Raw genomic sequence first — 26387 nt, forward strand, 5'->3', positions numbered from 1 at the left:
TTTACTCTTGAACTGCTAGTTGGTGTATATGTGCCAGGTAGCACAGTAAATAATTATTTAGCTGTGTTACAGAAATCTGGAGGACTTGTGACACTGCTTAGAACAAGGTGAAGGAGATAATTTTTTTATGAAATGTGAACAGATAACCAAGTCAGAGTCACCTATGTCCTGGGAAGTGGTCACACTGCCTGTGTATTTTATATTGGGACTTTAGCTTATGTAGCAACAAAATCTGCTGCACGGTAGAGAGTGGGACAAGGCTTAGCTTTAACTGATCTGTAAAATGGAATAGCTTGTCCTGTAACCATGGTAACATCATCATAAAATCATGATGTTGAATCTCTGCTTAGCTCTGCAGTAAGAAATATGGTAGGTGTCAGTCTGTACCCTTAAGATATTTATATTCTTGCCAAGACAATTATACAGAAAAAGGTAACATTTTAATATTAAAAGGAAAAGCTTAGGGAGAGCGAGGCTTGTAATTGTAGTGTTGGAGAGAATTCTTGGAAATAAATTTGCACATTGAGATTTGGCTTCTTACAGAGCAGTTTGGCTTAAAACAACTCTATTTAGTAAAAAGTAATTTTATTCCCTTTTTAATACATGTAAAATAGTGCAAAAAGAAAGTAACATGAAATCACTATGTGTTGGAATCAAGATTCCAGTTTTTTTCAGAATAGTGACTAACAGTGTTTGCATTTAGAAATACTGACATGTGTTTGAGCAAATGAGGTGCTAGCGTCTGAGACTAATGTGCTCAAGAGAGGGATAGCACCTTGTAGTCTGGCCGGGTGGCACATGATTATGTACAGCTCATTATGCAGACACTTAAAAAATGTGCAAATGCAGTAGCCATCAGGGAGGGGCATAATACTGTCATTTACCAGATATATGAGCAGTGCATGCAAAAATCACTGGACTTCTTCAAAGAGGAATCCCATGTTCTGACACATGCCTGGGCAGATGTAGTTTTCTCATTTCTCTAGCAGGCATCAAGTGAGCCTGTCCAACAGGCAGCACAGAACTTTGCCTCCCTCTGTGGCTATGCTAGGGAAGGAAAGGAGGGATGGATGAATGAATTAATAATTGTTATATGGCTGAATGTAATATAGCCAGCTTATAGTGCTTATAGTTGTCTGAGAAGAAAACAATGTTACTTCTGTCCTGCACTCCTTTATAGTCCTTTACCAAAATTGGGCACTCAGCTCACTTGGGGCTCTCTTTATGCAATTTGCCGCTTTATTAGTTTTTATAATGTACTTTGTGTGATTGAGTATTTTCTCTGTGAAGACTAATGATTAGAGATAGTCATGGGAGTGCCTAGTCTGATTTACTTTGTATCCAGTTTTAAGTTGATTAAATACTTTTGCTTTCATTGTCAGTGTGAAGCATCCATCTGGCTGGAAATCTGTGTGTTGAATTTGTTCATGTCTAGAAGAGAGTAAAATTGTTTCAATAATTTTCATTTCAAACATTTCCCATATGTTATGTTTATATCTTTACATCTTGTTTTTGGCCTTAATTTTTCTTTGAAGTTTTATTACTTTCTGACCCATACTTCTGTGTGGGTGTAGAAAGTGAAATAGAAGCTTATCTTTTCCATTTTAATTTTATTTCTCTCTGGTACAGAGTAGGTGTTAGATTAATTTTGTTAAATGGTGAATCAATGAAGGACAAGTGGGAGGATGGTAGCTTATGTGACTAGTCTTGGTAGACCCACAGCTGTTTTCACAGCTCCACCAAACTGGACTTGTGGACACATAGTACTGGGTGGACAACACTTGGAGCTCTACCATGTGCTTTGCATAGTGAACACTAGTAAATAGTTGTACACTGAATGCACATTGGAAATATTGCTCCTGTTCCATGGGAGGCTGAGCCTGATTCTAGTGGTTAAAAAAGGTCAAGAAATATTTATTTATTTATGTATTCATTTATTTATATCCCAAATGCTAAATGCCCCACCCTCCTCGTAGGAGGGGAATTCTGGTTCTTTTTTTTTTTTTTAAATTATTTATTTTATGTATAGGAGTACATTGTAGCTGTGTTCAGACACATCAGAAGAAGGTATCAGATCCCATTACAGATGGTTGGGAATTCTGGTTCTTATGACTCATTTTTGGGGAGAATAAGAAGCTGGGGATAAGAGGGCAGGAGAAGGTTGGAGAAACATTGGTTTCTATCATTTCAAAGTTACCAGCCTAAGGCGATATGTTTTGAGCTCCTACAGAGAGGAAAGGAAGAGACAGGAAGGGTCTCTTAGACTATATTTGTGTGGTTCTAAGGCCTGGGTATACTCCATTGTAAGTCATGCGCATCTTACGGGCTGCTCCTCTCAGTGTATGTACATAGTGGACAAGCAGCTTGGAGTATACCCAGGCCAGTGTTTGCTTACAGCAAAACAGACACTACTCTGTAATGTGGGGTATGGATATAGAAGAAACAGGGTGGCTAGCTTTCATTTGTGTTATCAACTTTGTATCCTGTCTTTTGTGTACATATTGAGTCTTAGTTCCTGTCTGTGACTATTAAGTCCAGTGTCATTTGTTTCCCCAAATGCTAATGCTGAGGAAGCCTTGGATTGGAATAGAGATCAAGGGAAAGCATCATTTCTGTATTTTTTTTAATTGTAAAAATTTCATAGGTCTTGGTGAGTTTTTCATAGTTTTCTTAACATGTTTGACTCATAAAATTATGTACATATCTTTGTATTTAGCCAGGCTATGATGAGCTTAATCCTGATTGGACATTGTCTCCTGAGAAGAGAAAGAAAGTAAAAGGTGAGTAGGGTATAAGAAATATGATTATTACAGCTTTACAGGGGTCCTCTTATTGCTCAAGTGGTCTTTAAATATAAAAAGGTTCTAAAATCTCTTGTTTCACTCTGGAACAACCATGGAATCTTAGCAAGGCAGCAGAACGAATGCTTTGTTTTGTTTTATTTTTCCTTTTATGGTTTTTGTTTGTTTGATAGTGTTATAGGTCTTTCTCTTTAAAATCTTTATGCATTTCTATATTTAAAATAATTTGTTTTTTTTTAAAGATAAGCAGATATTTCTTTTGGGGAATGAGGAATGGGGGAAATCAAGATTTACTGTTAAGTGAAAGTAGTTGTTTAAAATAGTAGATTAAAACATTAAAAAATGAGAGATCTTTTGTTTTGTTTTTTGTTTTTTTTTTTTTTTTTTTTTTGGCCTTAGATATACTGTCTTTTTCATGTGCTATTAAATTTGGTTTCCAAGTACTTTATTAAGAACTTAAAGAAAAGAACTTAAGTTTATAGTTTTCTCTCTTGTTGATCTTTCTTGTAGCTTTTTATTAGGCTAATCCTGGCATGATGAGACATGTCTGTTCCTGTGTTCTCCTTTCAGTCTTATGCACTGTTTGGGGAATGCTGACGTTTAAGGTCTGGTGAAGTTTGACAGGGATTTGTTCTGTCCTGGGTTGGTGTGTTTGATGTTCTCCGACTCTACTGCTTCGGTCTTCTCGTGCAGCAGGTCTGCTGCAAATGCCTCCATCCTCTCAATTTAATATTAGCAGGTCATATGAGTTTAGGAATTTACCCCATTGCTTCTCAGCCTTCCACTTTAGTGCAGTACAGGTTTTCGACATTCCGTCATAATCTTCTGGATTTTGGTGGTGCTGTCTTAATGCCCATCCCATTAGCTCTCATGTTATTGCTTGGGTCTTTTTCCTTCTTTGGTTAATTTGGCTAAGGGTTTGTCAATTTCATCTTTTCAAGGAACCAATTCTTGTTTCTTCTATTCTTGTATTGTACTTTTAGTCTGAACTTCATTAATTCCACATCGTTAACTCTTAGTCTGCTGATTTTGCGTTTGGCTTCTCCCACAACCCCCAACCCCCGGCACTGATTTACTGCATTGTTTACTTGAGATCACTCTGAGTTTTAAATGTAAAGGCCCTTAGCTATAAACTTTCCTTTTAATAAACCCATCTGTGCTGGGTCCCAATGGTTCTGAAAAGTTGTACTTTCATTTTTATGTGATTCTAGGAATTAAAAAAAATTCCTTTCTGATGTCTTTAATGACATGCCTATCTTTCAAGAATGTTCAGTTTCTGTGGATTTTGTAGTTTCTCTCTTGGTATTAAATTTTACTTTTACTGTACTATGATCCAATACAACCAAGAGATGATTGTTATTTTTTTGTTTTATTTTTGGTAACATTTGCTTTATGGCCTAAGAAGTAATCTATTTCTAAGAGTGCCCCATGGGCTACTATGAAAAATGCATGTTCCAAAGCTCTTAGATAGAACACTCTGGATGTCCATTTGGTCCATTTGATATGGTGAAGTTTGGCTCTCAAGTTTGTGTGGTAGTTGTTTTGAAGGGGTGTGTGTGGATGATCCGTCTGTGCAGTAGAGGAAGGTGTTAAGGTGGTAGTGTTGACTCTCAGACTGTCTCTTCTGTTTACTGTCTAGCAGTTTATGAAATTGTGTTTGCTAATGTTCACTTTATGTACTTATAATTGTTATATATTCTGCATGATTGTTCCCTTTGTTAATATGTAGTAGCCTTTTAAAAATCTCTTTGACTGATTTTGGCTTTATCAGATATAGGTGTAGTTACTGTTGCTTGTCTTAGATTATATTAGCTTTCAACCTTTTAATATTAGTCTGTGTGGATGTGCCAATGAGATGTGTCTTGTAGATAACCCAATGATGCCTCTTGATTTTTAGTCCAATCGGCTACTGGCTTTTTAATTGGAAACGTAAGACCGTTTATCTTTAGTGTTGTTACAGTAGGGTGTGCTGACTCGTGTAATTTTGTTGCTTGTTTACCTGGTTGGTTCAGTTAATGTTGTTTTCTTTCAGTCCTTGTTCGTTTCAGGGGTTTACTTAGACATGGTTGGTCTTTTCTCTTTTGTTCTTCTCTTCCTCATAAAATTTATTGTTTCCTATGCTCTTAGAATTAAGACTGCACACATGTGTGGGTTTCTGTTAAGTACCTTCTGCAATGCTGGCTTGGTAGCTAGGATGTTTTTCAGTTGACACTTCAGCTTGAAGCACCTTCGCTCCTTTATTGATTTTTTTAAAAGATGACTTTATTGCCGTCATAGTTGGCAGTGACTTACCTCAGGGCCTCACATGCCCTGTTATTCCATTCTTTCTGTTGCCTTCTGCTGGGAGGTTGGACATGAATTTTGTGTTTTGACTTTGAGAGTAGAGTTTTTCCTCTTGGAACGTTTAACAGTGCGGGCTGGTTTTCGATTCATTTTTATTGTGGCTTCTCACTGTGTCTGATCTTGTACTCATTTCCCCTGTATTTAGAGCGCTTTCTGCTGTACTTTGGTGGATGAGCCTTTCTCTCCCTTTACTTTCTGCCTCAGGGATGTTTATGTTTTGTTGCTTCCTTGTTTCCTAGAGTTTGTGGATGTTGTCATCATGCTTGCTTCTTTCCCGTTTCCTGTTTCTTCTTTACTGATGGTCGCATTTGTTCCTTCCAGCTGCTGGGAACATACCCAGATGCAGGCATACATCTAGGAACTCCGAATTTAACAAATGGCCCAAGGTTTCTAGCCAAAGAAATCTGTTAGGGTTTCTTGTTTTTGATTGTAATAATGAGTTGTTTTCAGTCTGGCTAACTAATTTAACCTTCTTCTTTTTGAGTTTGCATGTGCCTTCAATTCTGTGACTCACTGTGACAGGCATCACTAAGCTGTATCATATCCACAGTGGAGTAACCACTGCTTAAGAAAAAGTACACTGAAATTATAACAAAATACCATGACATTTCTCTTTAAATCCCTCAGGTTGATGAACCATGATTACTTTTAGCTTCAAAATTCTTTGTTCTTGAATTTTTTCCTCTGTTAAATGTTTAGGAGCATATCAGCCCTGGAAGCTGTTATTTTTTTTAAATATTATATATTTTTAATTACTAAATAAGTGTCTGAAAATGATCTAGGACATTTTCTAAGAGCTTTTATAATGTATATGTGAAATTTATTCACATTTACTTTTCAGTTTAAGATCACGAACCTTGTTACGTATCTCTTTCTTGGGTATATAATTATATTTTTGTTTTCAATGTTTATTTTTTATTTTATGTGCATTGCTGTTTTGTCTGCACATATGTCTGTGTGAGGTGTCAGAAGCCCTGGACTGGAGTTACATGCAGATGTACGATGCCATGTATGTGCTGGGCATTGGGGGTCCTCAGGAAGAGCGCACACTGCTCTCAACTGCCGAGGCATCTCCCCACCTGTCAGTAAGCTTCCTCCGCTTTGGGTCCAAACACATAGTTTTACAAATGCTAAGCAAGAGCTCCCACAGTGACCTTGTTTTGAGGAAGAGGACCTTAATTTACTTACTCTTTCCTTTCATAGATTTGGCTGATTGTGGCTACTTAGGCAGACTTTGAATTGCTGTACCTTTTCTATCTTTACCTGAGTAAGAATTTGAATGATGGATTTAGTTTTATTTTTTCCCCATTTTTAAAGCATCTTTGAGGACCTCCAAATATGAAATAACTTGGATTTTAAAATATTACATTAAATATTTGCTTTTAAATCACTTCTAATGTGTTTGAATTTTCTTTTCCTATTAGATAAAGAGTCCTTTTATCCGTTGATTGATGTCAATTGGTGGGCAGATGGCGCAGTGACCTTGGCTCGATGCTCTGGTGCATTAACTGTTTCATCATCCAAAAGTTTGAAGAATTTACTAGGAAAATCCTGTGAATGGTTTGAGCCATCCCCACAGGTCACTGCAACCCATGATGGGGGATTCTTAAGTTTGGAGGTGAGGTTTCTCCCTGTGACAGTAAATGCACATTGCGTTAGAAATCTGTCTATTTGCCTTGTTATTTGTGTATGTCATGTAGTTCTGTGTTTAACCATAAGTCTTACTGAAATAAAATATCCTGTCAACCATGAATTAAATGTATTATATTGCTAAGAGAATAAAAACATTTATAGCTATTTTGTTTCCTTAAAACATTTCCTCCTCGCTGGACTTAATCATTTTCTCTTTCTTTTGTTTTTTCTTCTAGATGAGCCATTTGAAAATGTAGAATGCTGTCAATGCTTGGTTAGGAATTACTTAATGTTTATATTAGTATTTAGTGAAAGGATGGTGACCTAATTTTTTTTCTTCTTTCAGGAAAAACTTTTATCACCATGAAAGAGTTGAGAGTAGAGGCCATTTCTTTTTAGTTGTGTTTGGTCATTAGAGTTCTTATTATGTCTTCCAAGAGCACAGTCCTGTGTAGCTTTACTTCTGCAGGGTACAGTGACAGGTATCCGTTTGTCTGAAGTCTGTCTTCCAGTCAGAGATCTCCCTTATAGAAAACGGCAATTTAAACTCCAAGCCAATTCTGTTAAGTCTGAATGAAAGTTATCTTTGGAAGCCAGGCGCTCAGCCTCGCTTGGCATTTGTGGAGCTGGTGGACTGCATAAAATGGACATCAGAAGCCTTTTCCTGGCAAGGGAAATAAATACCTTCATGTTGTTTTCTAAATTGTCTTCTTGTTTTTTTACAGTAACTGCAGGTATATTAGTAGTTAAAGAAATTCACACTGTCAGCCTTTATATTCTGTCAGATAATGCAAATATTATTAATGGCCTTTGGCTTTAGAAGGTTGAAAGCCACATGGACGTGGATATCTTAGGGCTTTGATTTGCTTTGTTTCCTTTGGATCCATTGTGAATGACATGTAATGAATCAACCCAGAGTATAATTAAAATATATTTTCATTAGCTCTTAAAAAATTTGTCTCTAGTTTCTTATCATTAATTTTACATCTCCCTTTTCAATTTAGTGTGAAATTAAACTTGCCCCCAAACGGTCTCGAGTGGAGATGAGGGCTGGAGAAGAGGATGAAGGCGACGTGGATTCTGACTGGGATCATGAAACCTCTGCCAAGGCTCGCTATTTCGGGTACATCAAGCAAGGCCTTTACTTAGTGACGGAGATGGAGAGGTTCGCACCTCCTCGGAAACGGCCTCGAACTATCACGAAGAACTACCGCCTTGTGAGTCTGCGCTCCACAACCCCAGAGGAGCTTTATCAGAGGAAGGTGAGCAGTCCTGCTGCACCCTGCTTTTGTAGCACAGTTGCTACTATTTCACTGAGGAGAGAAATTAAAGGAGGACATGTTGGCTCCCTGACATGTTAAAATATCAGCTTCATAAGCTTTTAGAATAATGTCCTCTTTCTAACTGAGTAATTACAAGGCAGTGATAGAAAATTCTGGGGCTGCAAGAGAGCCTGAGGATAAAGCAGAGCCAGAAGTCAGAGGCTAGTATCCAGCTGAATGCCCGGTGGGCCTGTAGCCCTGCGGTAGCTCCTCTATTCTGGAGGCAGAGACTGGAATCCCCAAAGTGAGCTCTGGGTTTAAGTGTGTGACCTTGCCTTGTTGTAAAAGGTAGAAGGCAATTGAAGATGTTTATCCAGCTTCGACCTATACCTTACATGTGTGTGTGCATATGTGTGTGTGTGTGTGTGTGTGTGTGTGTGTGTGTGTGTGTGTGTGTGTTTTAGTATGTTCCATAGTGCTTGCTTGCAGGCCAGAGGGAAACTTGCAGGAGTTAGTTCTCTCCTATTATGTGGTTATTTCTTTCTATCAGTGATGAAATTCAGGCCATTTGGCTTGGTATCAAGGACCTTTACCCACTGAACCATCTTGTTGCTCTTAGTCTGAGGTATTGGCTCCCTGCTGTGTGCCTTCCGCTGTTCCTCTTCGGTGTACTTAAGTCCAGATCTCTACTAGACTACAGGTGGTGAGGGAAGATGTTAGCATCTGCCTTCCAAGCCTGTGTGGCCAGCACAGCCGCTTACCGGGCTATTTGCTGTGCTCTGTAATATTTTGAATGAGCACTGACGTGGGCTAGACTGCAACCTGCCTCTAGTCTCAGGTTTTGCCGTCGTCTGAAATATAAATGAGAGCTTTTCTTCATATTTGCTAAAGTGCTAAAGGAATTCTTGATCTAGCTGCTTCTCAGAATGTCTGTGAGCTTCTGATGACACTCTGCATGTGTGTTCATAACCTGTTGCACAGGCCAGGTGAGTGTCTTGATTCTTCCTCTCATCAGAATGGGCTCATGGGTAATTCATCACTCATGTCTGTTTCCTTGACAAAGATTGAAAGTGAAGAGTATGAAGAAGCCTTGTCTTTGGCTCACACTTACGGCCTGGATACTGACCTTGTCTATCAGAGGCAATGGAGGAAGTCAGCTGTCAACATTGCTTCAATTCAGAATTACTTGGTATGTATAAATAGTTATGGTAACATGATAACATTTATATCCATGGATTATCTTTTGTTTCTAGAGAACTTCCCACACTAATATTTGTGTAGGTAAAGAAGTGCTTTCTTAGAATAAACTGTCAGAATCTCTTGCTTCTGCATAAGATTTGATGGTGAAGATATCGAATATACATTCTCTGATAATCTAGCCATTTCCCTGATTATTTCCATTATTGTCCCTCTCTGCATCCACATTGGTTAAGGCCTACCTACTGAAGAACCACTAGCAGAGTTTCAGTGAGGAGATTCGTGTTTCTGGCAACCAGAGATTATGAATAAAGGGATTAAGAGAACTTGAAGGAATACCTTCAGACCAACAGACTGCACTTACGCTCTTCTTCTCTTCTTTCTCTCACTCCTCCCCCTTATCTCCTTCTCCCATTAAAACCTCTCCATGTGGAAAAAAAAAAAGAGACTGCATTTAGAAGCAGACCCTTCTACTGGGATGTACATTGTTGAAGAAAGAGTAGTTGGGACAAATTGCATAGAAGGGAACTTCTAGTATTGTTTTGGATCAGAGCTGGTCTCTAGTTGTCTTGGTATGATATGGAAAGAGTAGCTGGATGTCTCCTGTTCAGGTACCAGTGAGCTGAGAAGGTCATTAAGGCCAGGTGCTAACAATAACAAGCAGGACACTTCCCAGAAGCAGCACACAAATCAGGGTTGGTAAGTAATAAGAACCATACTAGGACTAGCAAGAAAAACTTTCTACTCCTATGTGGAGATGCTTCCCACCCACATAGATGCAAGAGAGATTGGGTATGAAGAATCTACTCACAGGAGTGCCTCTGATATCCAGTGTTAAGATGTCCTAACAGTAGGACAACATTAGTACCACCTGGCTTGTCTCCTTCCCCCAACACTCTCAGACCTGAGGACCAAGGGAAGAGGCCCTAAGTGCTTGTGAACTGGAGAGCAGTATCTTGTCCTTTGCAGTGGCTGTCAGAGCTGTCTGTAATGCTGCTGCTGCTCACTCCGTCAACGATAAGATGTGCTGTCAGTACACCAGCTTGGAGAGGAAACTCGGAGTAAATGGACAACTGACATATAAACTTGTCAAATATAGTGTGTTTGGCTTAAACCCCACAGTTGGATCCTTATTGCAGGCCTCCATGTTATAATTAGTATGCACCTTAGTAGTAAGTTTGGGTTGCTATAGCACAAATATGCACTCAGCATCTTGAGCAAGAAAAAGTTAGGCTTGGAAATTCACGATTAACATGCCAGCCAATTGGTTCCTAGTGATACCACCACTCACCTTGGTTTGCGGATGGATCCCTTTTTGCTGTATCCTTGAATGTCAGAGGACACTGACAGAAGAGACAGGTCTTGCTAGTCTTTTGGGCACTAATCCATTACCTTGTGGATAGTATTTTGTCTTACTGTCTGTTTGTCTGTATTGAGACAGAATGTCACTGTATTAACTCTGACTGGCCTGAAATGTGCTGTGTAGGCCAGGCTAGGCTGAAACTCATGAAGGTCTACTCAGCTCTGCCTGCAGTGTTGGGATTAAGGACGTGTGCTCTTACTCTGGTGGGGTGGTTTCTCAACATATAATGTCTGGGTACAAGCCTGTGTGTTTTGACCCTTGACATCTCTGCCAGGAAGTAGTTAGACTCATGGGATGAGGTTAAAGGTTTGGAGCTTTTGATCTCATATTTAGAGAGAAAAACATTTTTGCCTTTAGGAAGATTCTAGAAAGTGCTGGGAAAATTTCATGGTAATTTTTTTTGTCTAAATGTTCACATATGTGAATAATTAAATCAAAACTGTGGTCTGAAAGTGTTTGTAAGGCATTGGTATTTCAACCAAATAGTATGATTAACTGTTAGTCTTTATACTGGCTGCCAGTGGAGAGTGAGCGTCAGGGCCAACAGCAGAAGGGAGAAGGCGGAGTTGTTTGCCGTGGGCTTAGAAATGCACCATTCCCATCCTTATCATCTTTCATCGTGTGGTTAGGATGGGAGCTCTGGGGTGCAGGTAAAGCAAGCAAAGTTTGTGTTTGTGTTTGTTTGGAAAATATTTGGTTCAGTGAAATACAGGATTTCCACAAACTCTTGGCTAGCTTGGGCATGGAGCAATTGCCAAGCCATCCAAAATCGGGTAGGATCCGGTGCCAAAAATGAGAGGATAGAGGTGTAACTAGGTGTGCAGGCAGTCTCTGCTGTTACGGAGCTCATAGAGAGGAGGAGGGCCTCATACTTAGCATGTGCATAGCCACACCAGAAGAATGCTCACAAACCTGTAGCACAGTGGCAGCTGTGATCACTGAAGACCCAGGGATTATAAAGGAAGGCTCTCTGTAATAAAAGTTCAAAATCAGCCTTTGTGAGTCAGAAGAGGGGATATTGTCGAGTGTACAAGCAGAAGGAGCAAATTAAGACTGTGACATGGCTCATTTGGGTGACAGCTAAATCTATCTCAGTCATTATTGTTTGTCCTCATGTCCACGTCAGTGCCTGAAGCATAGTAGACACCCACTAAGCATTTCATGGAGAGCCGAGGTTTATTAAGTGAGTCAGTGGTGAGTAATGGTAGTGCACACTGGACACAGGAGCGAAGAGTGTTGATTTGCCTTTGGATGGATGATGAAAGCTTGTGATCACTTGGCTTTGATTTAGGGTAGTATAAGCAGTGATGGATTTATGATGGATTTGTGTAGAGCAAGACTGGAGTAAGAGGAAAGGTGTGTAAGGAAGCAGGCTGGGGTCAAGGGAATCCTACAGTGTTCCTGCCATCGTGTTTTGATGATGTAGACAAGCCTTAGGTGATTTAGACTTACTTGATGGTAGAATGTATAGAGAAATGTAGGGTGTGAATTATCGGGTAACTAAGATGTGTCTAGGAAGAGGGCAAATCAGAGATCTTGGAGATGGAAGGAGCAGTTGGAAGGGTAGCACTGGTCTTCTGTCCTTCTGACGAACAGCAGACCGTGACTTAGTGTGAGTGAGTCGGCTTCACACTGTGTGATAGATTTTACTGTCAATAAAGGTGTAACTGTGGTGTGTGCATCTGTTTTGAAGCTAAATATGCTTACTACTTTAGGGGGCAAAATTTTACTTCTCTGTTTTATATTCTTTCTTTTATATTCAAGACACAAATTATAGGTATCTACAAAAGATCTTTTTTATACGTGTAGAAAAGAATACTATGGCTTTGTGTTTCATTGTGGCTCATTAGAGTTAAAAAGGATGCTGTTGAAATTTGTCTCTTAGTATGGACATGGCTGCTTAGTGCTTTCCCCACCCTTTGAGTCTTTTCTTCCTGCCCTCCTTCACTGCTCTGTGCTCCTAACCCACAAAGCTTCTTGTTACCCGGCATCGACAGCAGCAAGCCTGGCTGGGATTCAGACTCGGGTCCTGTGGAAGAGGAGAAGGAAAGATTATAAGATGAAGACTAAGGGTTCTTCCAGACGCCACAGAAGTGATTCACCTATGAACTCACAGATCGCTGTGTCAGTGTGTGCACGCCCTGCACAGATGGGGTCTTAGCACTGAGCAGGGGAAGTAGACACAAAGTCCCACCCCTAACCAAGAAGCTCTTTTCAACTGATACCTGCTGGGAGATGGAGAATCAGGTTTTTCCAGTGGAGTGTCACAGACTGTCACCCACACTCTAGGGCAGGTTCCATGGCCAGGAGTAGTTGGCCAACACATAAAGAACTACATGCCGCCCGCCCCCTTCCCCTTTCCTTTTTGCACGTATTGTTTCATTTTGGTGGTTTTTGTTCTATTGATCCTAAACCACCCCTTCCCTTTGCAAGAGAGGAAGAAAGAGCATGAAGTTGGTTCAGTAGGGATGTGAGGAACATCCGGGAGGAGCTGGGGATGGGGAAAGAATATGATCAAAGCATATTTATGAAAATGTAAACAAACAGACAAAACCTGAAAACAAAATCCTGCGGAATCACAGCTCCCGATCCAGTTGCTGTGAACAAATGTGAAGTGAACTAGCAGTTTGTAAGGCGTTACCTAGGACCAAGTTCTCTAATGCCGCTAATTCCTTCTGTGGAGTTGTAATTCTAGAAAGTAAGCATCAGGTTTTATAAGGTGCAGTGTGTTCTTAAATGCCTCTGTTTACTTGTCTTTGTGTGTAGAGTAAAATCAAGAAGCGGTCTTGGGTTCTCCATGAGTGTCTGGAGAGAGTTCCTGAGAATGTGGACGCTGCCAAGGAACTGCTGCAGTATGGCTTGAAAGGCACAGACCTGGAGGCTCTCGTCGCTATAGGAAAGGGCGTGGATGATGGCAGGTTGGTTTTGGAGGTCTGCACTCAGTGCAGAGGTGACTTGGAGAAAGCTCAGGCTGCACATTGGGCAGAGAGGTGTTGAGCACATTGTTGAAGCTTTGCAGTGACTGGCGCTGCCTTCTCTTCCAGTTAAACGTATTTGTAGGCAGTGGCTTGATGCTGTGTCACACCGGGTCTTCTCAGGCTTCTTAGATGCTGGGGCTCCATGGCACTAACCACCTGTAGGGACACACTCAGTACCTTCCTGGTTTACATGACTTAGGAAAGTCCCACAGCGGTTAACACTGGCCAAATGTCAGTCAGTAATATGGTAATGGCTTTAAATTGTTGTCAAGCTGTTGCCTGCCAGACATTTGGGACTTTGATGAGACATAAATGATAGTATATACTTGATAATTAACTAATTTAAATGAGATTAGCATTTATACTATGTTAAGTTATAAATAATATAATATCTAGTTCTATGAAATGCAAATCGAAACCACAGCAACTTATTTAAATCCAGTTACAATGGCTGTTATAAAACAAGATAATAAATAATAAATGTTATTGAGGTCACAGATTAGGAGAAATTCTTTTTTTTATTGGTTATTTTATTTATTTACATTTCAAATGTTATTACCCTACCCTGTTTCCTCTCTGCAAACTCCTTATCCCATTTCCCCTCCCCCTGCTTCTATGAGAGTTCCCCCCCCCCCCCCCACTTCTCCCTCCTTCCTCACCATCCTAGCATTTCCCTCTGCTGGGGCATCCAGCCTTCACATGGGCCTCCCCTTCCATTGTTGCCAGATAAAGCTGTCCTCTGCTGCATACTCAGCTGGAGCCATGGGTCCCTCCATGGGTCCTTGGGAGCTCTGGGGGTTCTGGGTTGGTTGGTATTGTTGTTCTTCCTACGGGGTTGCAAACCCCTTCAGCTCCTTCAGCCCTTCCCCTAACTCCTCCATTGGGGTCCCCGTGCTCAGTCAGATGTTTTGCTGCAAGCATCCGCATCTGTATAGTCAGGCTCGCAGAGCCTCTCAGGAAACAGCTGTATCAGGCTCCTGTCAGCAAGCATCCCCACTAGTGTCTGGGTTTGGTGACTGAATATGGGATGGATCCCCAGGTGGGGCAGTCTCTGGATGGCCTTTGAAAGAGAAATTCTTACACAATTTTAGTGAGACTGTAAATTCATATAACCATCATGGAAAATAAAATGTATATTCCTCAAGATATTAAAAAGAGAAATACCATGTGATTCAGGGATTCTGTTAATGTATATTTGTTAAGAAGGAAATGAAGGCATTTTATTAAGGAGATAAATGTATACCCCTATTTAAAACAGCTAAGACACAGAAGTTAAGACAGAATCAGCTAAGGTGTCCATCAACAGATACGCAGATAAACAATGCAGCCCGTTTACACAGTTGACTAATAGGGTCACCTTTGCCATAAAACCACAACGCTGGGCCTAGACAATGGCTCAGGGTTTAAAAGCACTTGTTGCTGTTTCAGAGGCCCCGAGTTTGGTTGCCAGCATCCACACTGTGCACCTCACAACTGCTTTTAGTCTAGTTCCAGGGGATCCAGTTTTCATGTACATTTGTGTGCGCACACATACATAAAGTAAGTAAATCTTTAAACAAACAAACAAATGAAGTATTTACTGCTGTTGTAGAGGTTCTAGGTTTGGTTCCCAGCTCCACGGGGGCTTACAACTGCCTGTAACTTCAATCCTAGTGATCTGATGCAGTCTTTTGGCCTCTGTGGGTACCACTTGTGATCATGGTGCACACGCATTGATGCAGGCACTTATGTATACACGTAAAATAAAAGCAATCAATCTTGAAAAATAGGGACAAAGGCTTACCCTTTGCAGCCATATTAATGGAAGTGAATGTCGGTAACAAGACATAGCAAAGTAAATGAAGTCATATGTGGACTTACTTCATATGTGCAATCTGAAAAAGCTGATGTCTATTAGCCAGTGAGCCTGGCTCTGGGTATGAGAGCCTGAGGAAGGGCAAGGAGAGGCAGATGAGAGGTTGTTTGAGACGGACAGAATCCCAGCCAGGTTTACAGAATGAATGTTGTGATCATACTGTACTGTATAGGTCAGAAGAACTACGTGTTGAATATTCCCATCACAAATATGAAAATGTGTCCCATGATTAGCAGTACATGGTATAGAAAAGCATTCTAAAATGAAGTTCCCTAAATGGCTGTACCTGTGTTGAGAGTTCTGCACAGTAACCAAGTAGAACTTCCTGTGACTGTGGAAGGTAGAATAGTGCAGATCAGAAAACAACATTATCTTGGCCTATCTTTAGTCCCCATGAAAGTCATTCATCACTCGCCTCTGTATGTTCTGTAACATCCTTTGACTATCAGCTCAAACTTTAGTGATGCATTAAATTAATCATTCGCTTCCACCAAAAACAGAGGATTAAAGATAGATTATAGACAGAAGTGATTCAAATTATTATACCCATTTTATATTGGGTGAATGTCCCCTCATCTGATCATATGCATTGTTTCCCCAGGTCGATGTCCTTTCCTTGTTTTAAATGTCTTGTGGTCACTGTTTAGCCTCATTTCTTGTCCCATGGAAATAGTGAATGAACTGTGCTGCTTGGCAGAATTTTAAAGAGATATTTTTCTGATTGGTAAAAATTAACTTAATTGAATAAATATTCACAGTAGGGTAAAGCAACGTTTCATTACATGAAGAAAGAAAGAAACAAAATCAACTTAATAGAAATCAGATGAGTTCTCTTCTCTTTGCAGATTTACCTTACCTGGTGACGTAGACCTTGATGGCATCACCTATGAGGAACTTTCCCCACCACACAAAGAGCCTGCCCAGAGCAAACGGCAGAAGGAGCTCAAGAAGAGACATGAACTGCTCAAATTAGTGAACTTTTCAAAGTAAGTCCGTCATTCATTACTGCTCACTGGGAAATAAGGTCTGGTCATTGCCCTATACTCTTTATAGTCCGAGTCGCTAGGCTACTTCAGCAATGTGAATGCATTACTTTTGTTTAGCCCTCATGATTTTACATATCGTTATAAGAACTATAGGCTAAAGGGAACACGGGTTATTTTCATGCATTTTTACCTCAGGCAGACAGCATGTGTCAGTGAACAGAGGCTTTTGTCTATAAATGTAAGCAGCTCAATCGAGTTCTTCCTCATAGGTTGACCCTGGAACAAAAGGAGCTGTGCCGTTGTAGACTCAAGTTACTAACCTTCTTAGATCGGCTTGCAACCTATGAGGTAAGGGGTGCCCTTAGCTGCCATTGTGCGCACCATCTGTTCTTACACACGCCATCCCTGCCCTAGTGTCTCCTATTTTGGTTTTCCAGGTTACTTAGAAGGGAAAATTCATTTACTGAAAAGTCAAGTTCTTTATTGGAAGGGTTTTGGTAAAAACTGAAAGTTGTAAAAGTCCAAAAGTTGTTTTGTCAGAGTAGAGAATAAAAAGGCTTTACCTATTTCTGTGTACATATGCTCTTTAAGTTTATAAGTGTTTTAATTTAATATTTGTTTATTTCTGGGTAATGGCACAGAGTTGGTTCTAGTGTGTGATTTCAGGACACACCGAGTTCGATATTTATACAATAAATATTCTTACCCATTTGATGATTTGCTACTTGATTAGATTTAGATGGTTGATCTTTGATCTTTATTAGAGCCACTTTTGAATTTAATAGCAATTTACTTCTTGGCTCTTTGGGAACTGAACACACTTATGCCTCCATGTTGGACGTTTTATGATCATTGTGTTGTATCAGTTTAGATAGTGTTAAACATGGAAGAAACATGATTGTAATGGTAGAAAGCTGTTGGAAGCTGAGGCAGAGGAACTGTGTTGAATTTGAGAGCAGCCTGGGCTGTATAGTGATACCTTAAGACAAAAATCATCAAAAAAAAAATCAGAAAACAAAAACAAAACAACCCTAAATGAAAATGAGACACCTTTCAATGGCTGTGAATGGTTTAGTAAGTTAGTTTGTTTGCTTGCTTTTCACACGACCCATTCAGGTTTTTAGTTTTCCTATCTGGGGAGACTCAAGAGTCACATTTGTGCTAGGCAAGTCTTGTCCTGCTGAGCAAGGTACCTGTGCTTTCAGGTTTTTACAACGAGATACTGACCTGAAGTCTGGCCTCAGAGATTATTTCCACGTTCAGTCCATTGGGCCTCTCTTGTATGGCTGCATGCTCTTGGCCTGTGGCATAAGTAGCCCTAGAATGCTGAAGGTATTTAATACTTCCGAGCATCCATGTAAACTCAGAAGTCTTGGATTCCCCACCTCTGGAAATGTTATCAAACAAAACTCAAAAGGAAAAGCTGGTGATTCCAAATGGAGATCACACATAGAAGAATGAAATTAGATCCCTATCCTTGCTCACCAAGCATAAAAACAACCACCACCAACAAACCAGGCATGTTGGCACATGCTAAGCTCCTAGGAAGCAGAGGCAGATGCATATCTGTGAGTGTGAGGCCAGCCTGGGCTACATAGTAAGTTCCAGGACAGCCAGCGCTGCATAGTGAGACCTTGTTTCAAAAAAAAAAAAAAAAAAAAAGGAAGAGGAGAGGAGGTACAGAGGAGGAGAAGAAAACACTAAAACTACTAAAACAGTTCTTTCTGTGGCTGTTAAGAAGGAGCATATATCTGATATGAGAAAGCTAAGGAGAGTTCCTGATGAGCTCATTGGTTACAGCTGGCTTGTTGTTGGACAGTCATAGTTCTTTAAAGCTTATTCTTTTCATTTTAGTTCTGTGACATTTTAAGATGATATTAAGAATAAACATATTTGGAACTGCCTATGTCTGTGCAGTGTGGTTCACTGCTTTCATAGTTCATTTTCACTTTATTAGATGATAATATCTTGGAAAAAAATACTTGCAATGTTGAGTTTGTGTACTTACTTTTCTGTCATTATTCCTTGGCTATTGAATTGCTATCCTCTATATGGCATTAGCAAGTGTATTGTTATATATTATGATACTGACCTTTAAAATACTTCTGAGACCACTCTTTTTTGGAAATTAACCTTTTAGAAAGTAGATGGTTTGGATGAACTCGGCTATTAAAACTCTGTAATGAGAATGTTTGGCCGTCATGCTTGGTAGGTGCATCGTGGTAGAGATAGGTTTGCAATTCAAAGTCATCATCACGCATGGCTAATTTTATTAACTGCATGTAAATAAGATGAAGGTGAATTCATTCGCAGCTCACCTCGGTGCTTCCCGCATGCCAGCTATGATATGGTGCTGTTGCTGGGTGGAGGGAGACATGAGCAGCGATTTTCATGGAATCCTCAGCATACAGACTTTAAGTGAAGGGAGCAGTCTGAAGAATTGATGAAGCAGAGGAGAGAACTATATTGAACTCTCCCTGGAGATGCCCAAGGGGCCTATGTAAGGAAGTTACCACCAACTAGTTGGTATAAACAACTTATTGATAAGACACAGGAGGGTAGAGTTTTGTCTTCTTTGTTTTTGTGACTTTGAACTCAACATGGTATCTGACTCACTGTAGACCTTGTAAATTCTTGTTGAAAGTTTGTACAGAGAGTTTCTTCACAGTCTGTCATCCACTGCCCCATGTACTTAGTCCAGACAGTTTGGTAATTTTCTAGCAGCACTTTGAGGCCATCACCACTTTCTTATTTTGTGATTATGAAAACTTAGAGAGGCACATAGCTTGTTGAGATAAGTAGGAAGCATAAGCAGAAATAAGGAGGGCATGTTCTTGAGAATGTGTGCGTGCTTGGTGTGTTTATAGCAAAGGGAGGAAGGGACATTGTTCTTATGTTAATGGGAACCAGCCAGTAGGAGAAATTCATCCAGTGAAAGTGTCTTAGCTAGGGTTTCTATTGCTGTGACAAAACACCATGTTCAAAGAACCAGTTGCAGAGGACAGGGTTTATTTGGTTTATGCTTCTAGGACTGTTCATCGTTGAGAGAGTCAGGACAGAAACCCAAACAGGGCAGGATAAATGGAGGCAAGAGCTGATGCAGAGGCCATGGAGGGATGGTGCTTACTGGTTTGCTTTCCATGGCTTGCTTAGCCTGCTTCCTTATAGAACCCAGGGCCACCAGCCTAGGGATAGAACCACTCACAGTTGGCTGCTCCCTAAACCCCCATCAATCACTAATAAAGAAAATGCCTTACAGTGAGATCTTATGGAGGCATTTTCTCAATTAAGTTTCCTTCCTTTCAGATAACTCTACCTTGTATAAGTTGACACACAAAACAAGCCACTACCAGTAGCAAAAAAAAGGCTTACTTTCATGATGATCGAAGAGTCGAAATGGGGTTCAGAGTACAGAGTATGGGTGCAGCTTTGAGACATGGAAGGTGGAGAGGTGTGTTTGTTTTGTCACCACTGAAGGAAGGAGGGTCATACTGGGGCAGACACAGGCAGACTTGGAGTTGTGGGTTGGGTACCTAGGTTCCATCAAATAGTGTCAGCTCAAACTGAATGTTTTCAGCAAAGAGTGGTGGCTGAGGAAGATGTGGGAGGTTTAGAAAACCTGTAAAAGTTTGTAATTGACTAGGAAAGAACAGCTCATGTAAGTAGTACCCACTGTCCATTTGGGCACTTTCATTTTAAGTTTGTTGGATGGTTTTGTTAGCCTTTTATAACAAAAAATTCAACCTTGAAGAGATTCATAGAGGATAGCATGATGAACCCAGAGGTACTCTTTCATAGCCTCAGTCATTTCCAACATGTGTCAACCTTACAGCTTTCTGCTTTTATTTCCCCGCATCTGCCTTTTCTTTTAATTCAATATTTTCATGAAAATCCCAGAAATCTTATCTTTTTAGTCCATGTGTCTATATCTCTAATTAATATGGACTTTAAAAAAAGAACAATGACATTATTTCTAACATAATTCACAGCAATTTCCTCATATCATGTGATACCTACTTCATGCTCAGAGGTCTCTGGTGCTGCACAAATGCTTTCAAAGAAGATACACTTGGCTCATGTCTTACTAGGATGTGAGGCAAAGGCAGGGGAATTGTCCTGTTGGCTGTATCTCCAGTGCTTCTCGCAGTGCCCCTAGGACGTGGTGGGCCCTGAGTCCATTTGTGTTTCCCAAGGGAATGGAAGGCTCGCTTGCAGTTACCATCATTCCCTGCAAGGACTCAAACTCATCTGGTGTTTTTATGTAGACGTGGTAGGCACCCTTAGTAGTAACCAGTAGTAGTCTTGCTTATTTGTGTTTTCAGGTGCTTTGCGTCGTCCTACAGAGATCTATTCAATTTTTACCATTTCATCTAGTTACAGATCTAGCATGTTAATAACACTTATAACAAATATAGCCCCTAAAAAGATAAAGCGCTTTAGTTAACAGTTGATAATTGAAATCAACTATTTTGGGTATTATTTATTTCAGCAGGCAGAGGTATAAGGGAGTAATATTTTCTTGTCACCGTATTTGGAAGTCTATTTATTGTCCCTGTTTCCCTTAGGAAATCCTAGGGGCGCCGCATGCATCTGAACAGAGATATGATGCTGAATTTTTTAAGAAGTTCAGAAGTCAGAATATTGTTCTCTCAGCAAGAACGTATGCTCGGGTAATTGCTTTTCGCAAATAGAGTAATTATGGTTATTAACACTAAATCTTTGAACTGTGTAGTTAATGTTAGTGCATGCATACACTGTTACACTCTCTTTTCTGTTATAATATTAACAGCTGTACAGAAAATGGAATTATATTTTAAAATATCACCATCAGAGTTTTAAAATAAATAAGTTTATAGTGTTAGATTGAGAAATATAAAAATAAGGAAAAACGAAGTGTATTTCAAAATAACTCATCAAAACTGTATGCAAAGTTTTAAATGTTGTCATATACATCAGTCCTTTATATCTAAGGTTTGTAGTAGACATTTGTGCCTTGTATTTCCTGTAGGAGAGTAATGTACAAGCTCTGGAAATCCTGCTGACATACCATGGCTCTGATCTGCTACCTCATCGCCTTGCTATCCTCTCCAACTTTCCAGAAACCACCTCTCCCCACGAATACGCTGTTCTGTTGCCGGAGGCTTGGTATGCCACTGTGTTTTTCGATTATGGTTTGTGTATGTGTGTGTGTACATGGGTGTGTATGTGTGTGTATATTTAATGTAGACACCTTACATTTCAAAAAATAATCTTTTAAAATGTAGTTAAAATGAGCAAAAATATATTTATGAAGATAGGGTCATCTTCACATGACTTGTTTTCTGACTGAGAGCAATGCCTGGGCTAAGTGTGTGCTTGGACTAGTTATCTCTTTCAGAAACTGAACTGAGGTTCTGACAAGACAGGGGACACTGCCACGTCTGCATCCTGTGCTAGTGCACAGCCCTTTCCCTGACAGACATCACAGAGAGGAAGGGGGATTCCGAGGACTTTAGTTGGACTAGTGCTCTTTATGTCACATCAAGGATGTTTGATAAATGGTCATAGCAGGGCATCTGCTCCCTAAGCCTGTGTAGACATCAGGTCCCAGAATTACCACCTTTTCTCCATGTATTTAACTATTCACTTTGCCTCTCCATTACTGTCCCATTGCCCTCCTTCCTCCCCTACACAGTCCCTTCCCTCCCCTTCTTTTCTGAGAGTGTAAGCCCTCCCTGGATATCCCCAACCCTGGCACAGCAGGTCTCTGCAGGACTTGTCTCACCTGCTCCCTGAGGCCAGACTAGACAGCCGGGTTACAGGAAAAGATCCACAGACAGGAAACAGTTTTAGAGACAGTTCCCACTCCAGTTGTTGGGGGACTCACATACCACTTATGATCTCCTGGAGATTAATATTTCTTTTTATTTCTTTTATTTTTACTTTTAGTTTGGTTTTTGAGATAAGAGTCTCACTAAGGAGCTCTTGCTTGCCTGGAACTCACCTTGACAGCCTCCAGGACAGCCTTCAGTCTGCAATGACTCCTGCCCCTAAGGCTCCTGAGTACTGGGATTATAGGCCAGCGCGACACAGGGCACACTGGCTCTCCTTAAAGACAACACCAGGGGCACTGTGTAAAGCCGGTCCTTCCACTGAAATAAGAGGCTTAGGTGTGCTTAGGGGAGTGGAGGAAGCTCTGTGTGCGTGAAAGAGACTGTGGCTTGTAGTGATTTCTCAGTTATGGAGTGTCGGAATGAAAAGAGAATCAGTTAAGGATGACTAGGGATTAGTGTGAAACAGAGGTAAAACAGGAGAGAGACAAGCGAGTGAGGGGAGAGCAGGAAGAACAGGTGAGGGCAGCTCCAGCTCTCGAGAGTGGAAGCAGAAGGAACACTGGAGAGCAGCACACTCCCAGAGCCCAGCCAGTGCAGCACTGAGGGCGCAGACGGGGCTGCATCCCCGTGCTAGCCTGTGCCCTTTGGGAAGTCAGTCTTAGCAGACGGTGACTGAGGGGTGGAAACAGAGAAGAACAAAGCAGTGCAGCAAGCAGCATTATTGTCTGAGACCTTGCCTGAATGTAGGTCCTGCGTGCCCATGCTGCCCCTTAACGGGCTCTTGGGCTGGCGTTTCCTGATCGTCTCTGTGTATAAGGCTTCTCATGTCGATTTTTGTCTTTTGATGAGAGTGGGTGGTTAGTGGGTCAGACAGCGGGTACTCTGTTAATCTGGGATTTAATTTGAACAAATTGAATATATTGTTATTCTTTCCCAGAAAGTGTCCTAGAAAAGTTGTCAGTATTCATTTGAAGGGTTTTGAGTACGATGCACAGTTTGCTTGCCAGGTCTGGTAGAATGGCCCTTGCCTGTAACATCTGTTTGTCTGTCCCACGAGCCTGCTCTGTCCCTCTTCAACCAGACTGCTCTTCGTGAGGTAACTGGGAGGGCTCAGGAGAGGTGCTAAAGTGACCATCGCTGCTCATCAACAGTGGGATTGTGCACCCCAGTACAATCTTACCTCTGGAGTAGACATTGCACTGGCCAAGCTGGCATGGTTCTAATTAGCCAGTGGTTTTGTAAAGAATTACTTTCCATTTCAGTTATGTAGGGATGTGTGTTTGTGTGTGGGGGTGTGCTTGCAGATGTTTCTGGAGGCCGAATGTGTCTGATCCCTTGGAACTGGAGTTACAGGCAGTGATGAGGGTCCTGACATGGGTGCTGAAGCTGCATAGAGGTCCTGTGTAAGAGCAGCGAGTACTCTAAACCACTGAGCTCTCTAGTCCCTCATTAGCCAGTTCTGATTGATCAACTTTTATCAGGCTTGTGGTTGCAAAGCAGCTTATTTTGTGTTGTATATTGTCACTCTTAAATCCTCAGGTGTCTATGACATTAATGAAGTGTCACTAAAGTAAGGCTTTGAAATATATTCTTCTTTGTCACAGGTGGTGTATCAGTTTATTAGCTACCTATTTTATGTCATTTTTGTAAAAATATTTGCATTTTATATTTTGATTGGCTGTTTTAAAGTCCCAAAGTGACTTTTCTTAGTCTTTGTTAAGATCTTTGTTTGCTTAATAATAGAGATACTCATTACATTTAATTTTTCATAATTTTAAGTATCTATAGAACATTTAAGAAATTATTTTGTTTTCTTAGTCTAGATTTTTTTTTATTTTTTGTTTTCCCACCCTTTCTTACTGTGACATCTTTTCACAGTGATGACGGCTGACAGTGTAACTGGGTGACTTAGATGTCTGCGGAAGTAATGCAGCTGAGGGTGCCTAAACCTCAGGATCTGGGTTACCTTCTTAGTGGCACTTCCGTCTTCTCTCTTATAAATGACGTGATTATAGCACTTTGTCCTTCCTGTTGTGAGAATGAAGAAAGGGAAGACTGTGCTAGCCTAGCATTTTTATTGTTGTGATAAAAACCACAAATAAATGTAGCTTGGGAAAAAAGGGTTTATTTCCTCTTACAATTTGTAGTCAATTGTCCAAGGAAGTCAGGGCAGGAGCTTTGAGGCAGGAACTGAAGCACAAACCTCGTGGAATTCTGCTTGCTGGGTTGCTCAGCCTGCGTTCTTACGCACTGAAGGCCCACTTGCCCTTCCCCATGTATGGTGGTACTGCTGTGGCCTGAGCTCTTCTGCATTCTTTATCAGGTATCCAGGAAATGTTCCACCACCTTGCCACAGCCCAGTCTGATGGCAGTGTTCTCAAGTGAGCTTCCCTCTTCTCAGATGACTCCAGCTTATATCCAGTTGACAGAACTTTCCAGACACGTGCATGAAGCAGCCACCTAGACCAGTGCTCCAGTGCCTGCTGTTAGCAGCTATTAACAGAGTTAGTTCTCTACTAAGGCTTTGGCCTTTTGTACTTCCAAGACACTGTATAACATTTACTGGCTTAGATTTCCTATTGGATTAAGTTTATATTCAGAAACATTGGGAAAAAAAAAGAGAATTCCTGTGTTCTGTTAGTCTGGATTTCCATGTCCATATGTATTAATGATACATATAGAGCACACATTCCAGAATAAGAAATTAGTGAGTTATTATTTCTGGTGTATTGGGGAACATGCATTACTAAAAACTTTTGCATCGTGCAGATCATTCAAAGAAACTGTAGCAACTTCAGGATGTGTTAGGGAAATGAAGTAAGTGGCATTGGTGCAGTGATGGAAAGGAAGCAGCTAATCAAGCTCCTAGCATGGTTTGATATGTGTGAGCTGACACGCACAACACATAGTACCAAACCGTGGCACTGGCAGGACAGAGAAAGAGCTTCCATTCAGAGGCCAGAACCAAGACACTTGCAGGCTGTGAGTTTTAGACCGTAGAAAAAGGAGGTGACAGAAACCTGATGGAAACTGGAAATTCCAGGAATGGTTGGAATGGCATCTGATATTCTGATTGGAAGAGGAAGCTGGTTGCCTTTGAGGAGTATTCATGGATGTGGGGAACAATATGTCTGATTGGCTGACTGTTGTTTTGTGTTTAGTGCCTCAAGGATAGCTGTGACTACAACCATATAAAATTGCCAACTTATGCTTAAAACACTGTAAGATTCTCTTGGTGGGGGGTTATAAACTGAAAGTATAGTTCTCTAGCATGGACTTTGTAGATGGTAGCATTTTGCCTCACTGTCAAAAGGCTTGACATGGCTGAAGCATCCTGCAGAGATCAGTATCACAGAATGGTTATCTGTATGTTGTTTGCTAGTGTATCAACTTATGGGGATACATTTACATTTGAAGCCATTGTAGCCAATCATTATACAATACAGTGAAGTAGTTACAGATTTATTCATCTAGTGTTTTACTAGTATCTCCTTTTTGTTGGAAGAGACCTTCCAAGACTAGTACATTGTAGACAGACCTCATTCACTTGAATTTTAAAAAATTATTTTGACATTTTTAATGTACAAATGTACAAGTATTTTGTCTGTATGTATGCATATATACACACACACATATATACACAAATACACACATATATTAAAATACACATATACACAGATACACACACAGACACACACACACATACAAACACACACAGACACACACAGACACACACACACACACACACACACACACACACACCCCACTGGAATGCCTGGTGCCTATGGAGACCATACCCTCAGAACCGGAGTTACAAATGGTTGTGAGTTGTCAGGTGGGTATTGGGAGTTTAACCCAGGTCTGGTGCAAAAGCAGCAGGTTCTCTTAACTATTGAGTCATTCATTTCTCCAGCCCCTTCCTGACCTTTTAACACATGGAAGTAAGTTTTTTACTTAAATATATGAACAATTTTAACATGTTTACTAATTAATAAAATATTCATTATGATATATTCCTCAATAACCACAAGAATAGACAATATTTATTTTGTATTATTATTGCAAAGTATTTATAGTGTGAGTTTTGGGATTTTGTTCATGGAGTAGGATGTCTGCTGCACTTTCTTCTTATAATCCAGGAAACTGACTGAGGCAGC

The 26387-nt window shown here is 40.5% G+C and overlaps 1 protein-coding gene across 11 annotated transcripts in view; it reads left to right on the forward strand.

The window, feature by feature from the left end:
- Positions 1-26387, forward strand: part of Nbas (NBAS subunit of NRZ tethering complex) — a 304643-nt gene that overhangs the window by 56635 nt on the left and 221621 nt on the right. For all 11 annotated transcript variants that reach the window (XM_063262517.1, XM_063262512.1, XM_063262514.1 and 8 more), the window contains exons 13-21: positions 2717-2780; positions 6569-6762; positions 7781-8038; positions 9102-9227; positions 13365-13516; positions 16277-16417; positions 16687-16765; positions 20983-21087; positions 21426-21562. In XM_063262517.1, coding sequence (XP_063118587.1) covers positions 2717-2780; positions 6569-6762; positions 7781-8038; positions 9102-9227; positions 13365-13516; positions 16277-16417; positions 16687-16765; positions 20983-21087; positions 21426-21562 — 1256 coding nt within the window. The remainder of the gene's footprint in view (positions 1-2716; positions 2781-6568; positions 6763-7780; positions 8039-9101; positions 9228-13364; positions 13517-16276; positions 16418-16686; positions 16766-20982; positions 21088-21425; positions 21563-26387) is intronic.

The sequence above is a fragment of the Rattus norvegicus genome, chromosome 6 (genome assembly GCF_036323735.1).
Source record: "Rattus norvegicus strain BN/NHsdMcwi chromosome 6, GRCr8, whole genome shotgun sequence".
Lineage (NCBI taxonomy): Eukaryota > Metazoa > Chordata > Mammalia > Rodentia > Muridae > Rattus > Rattus norvegicus.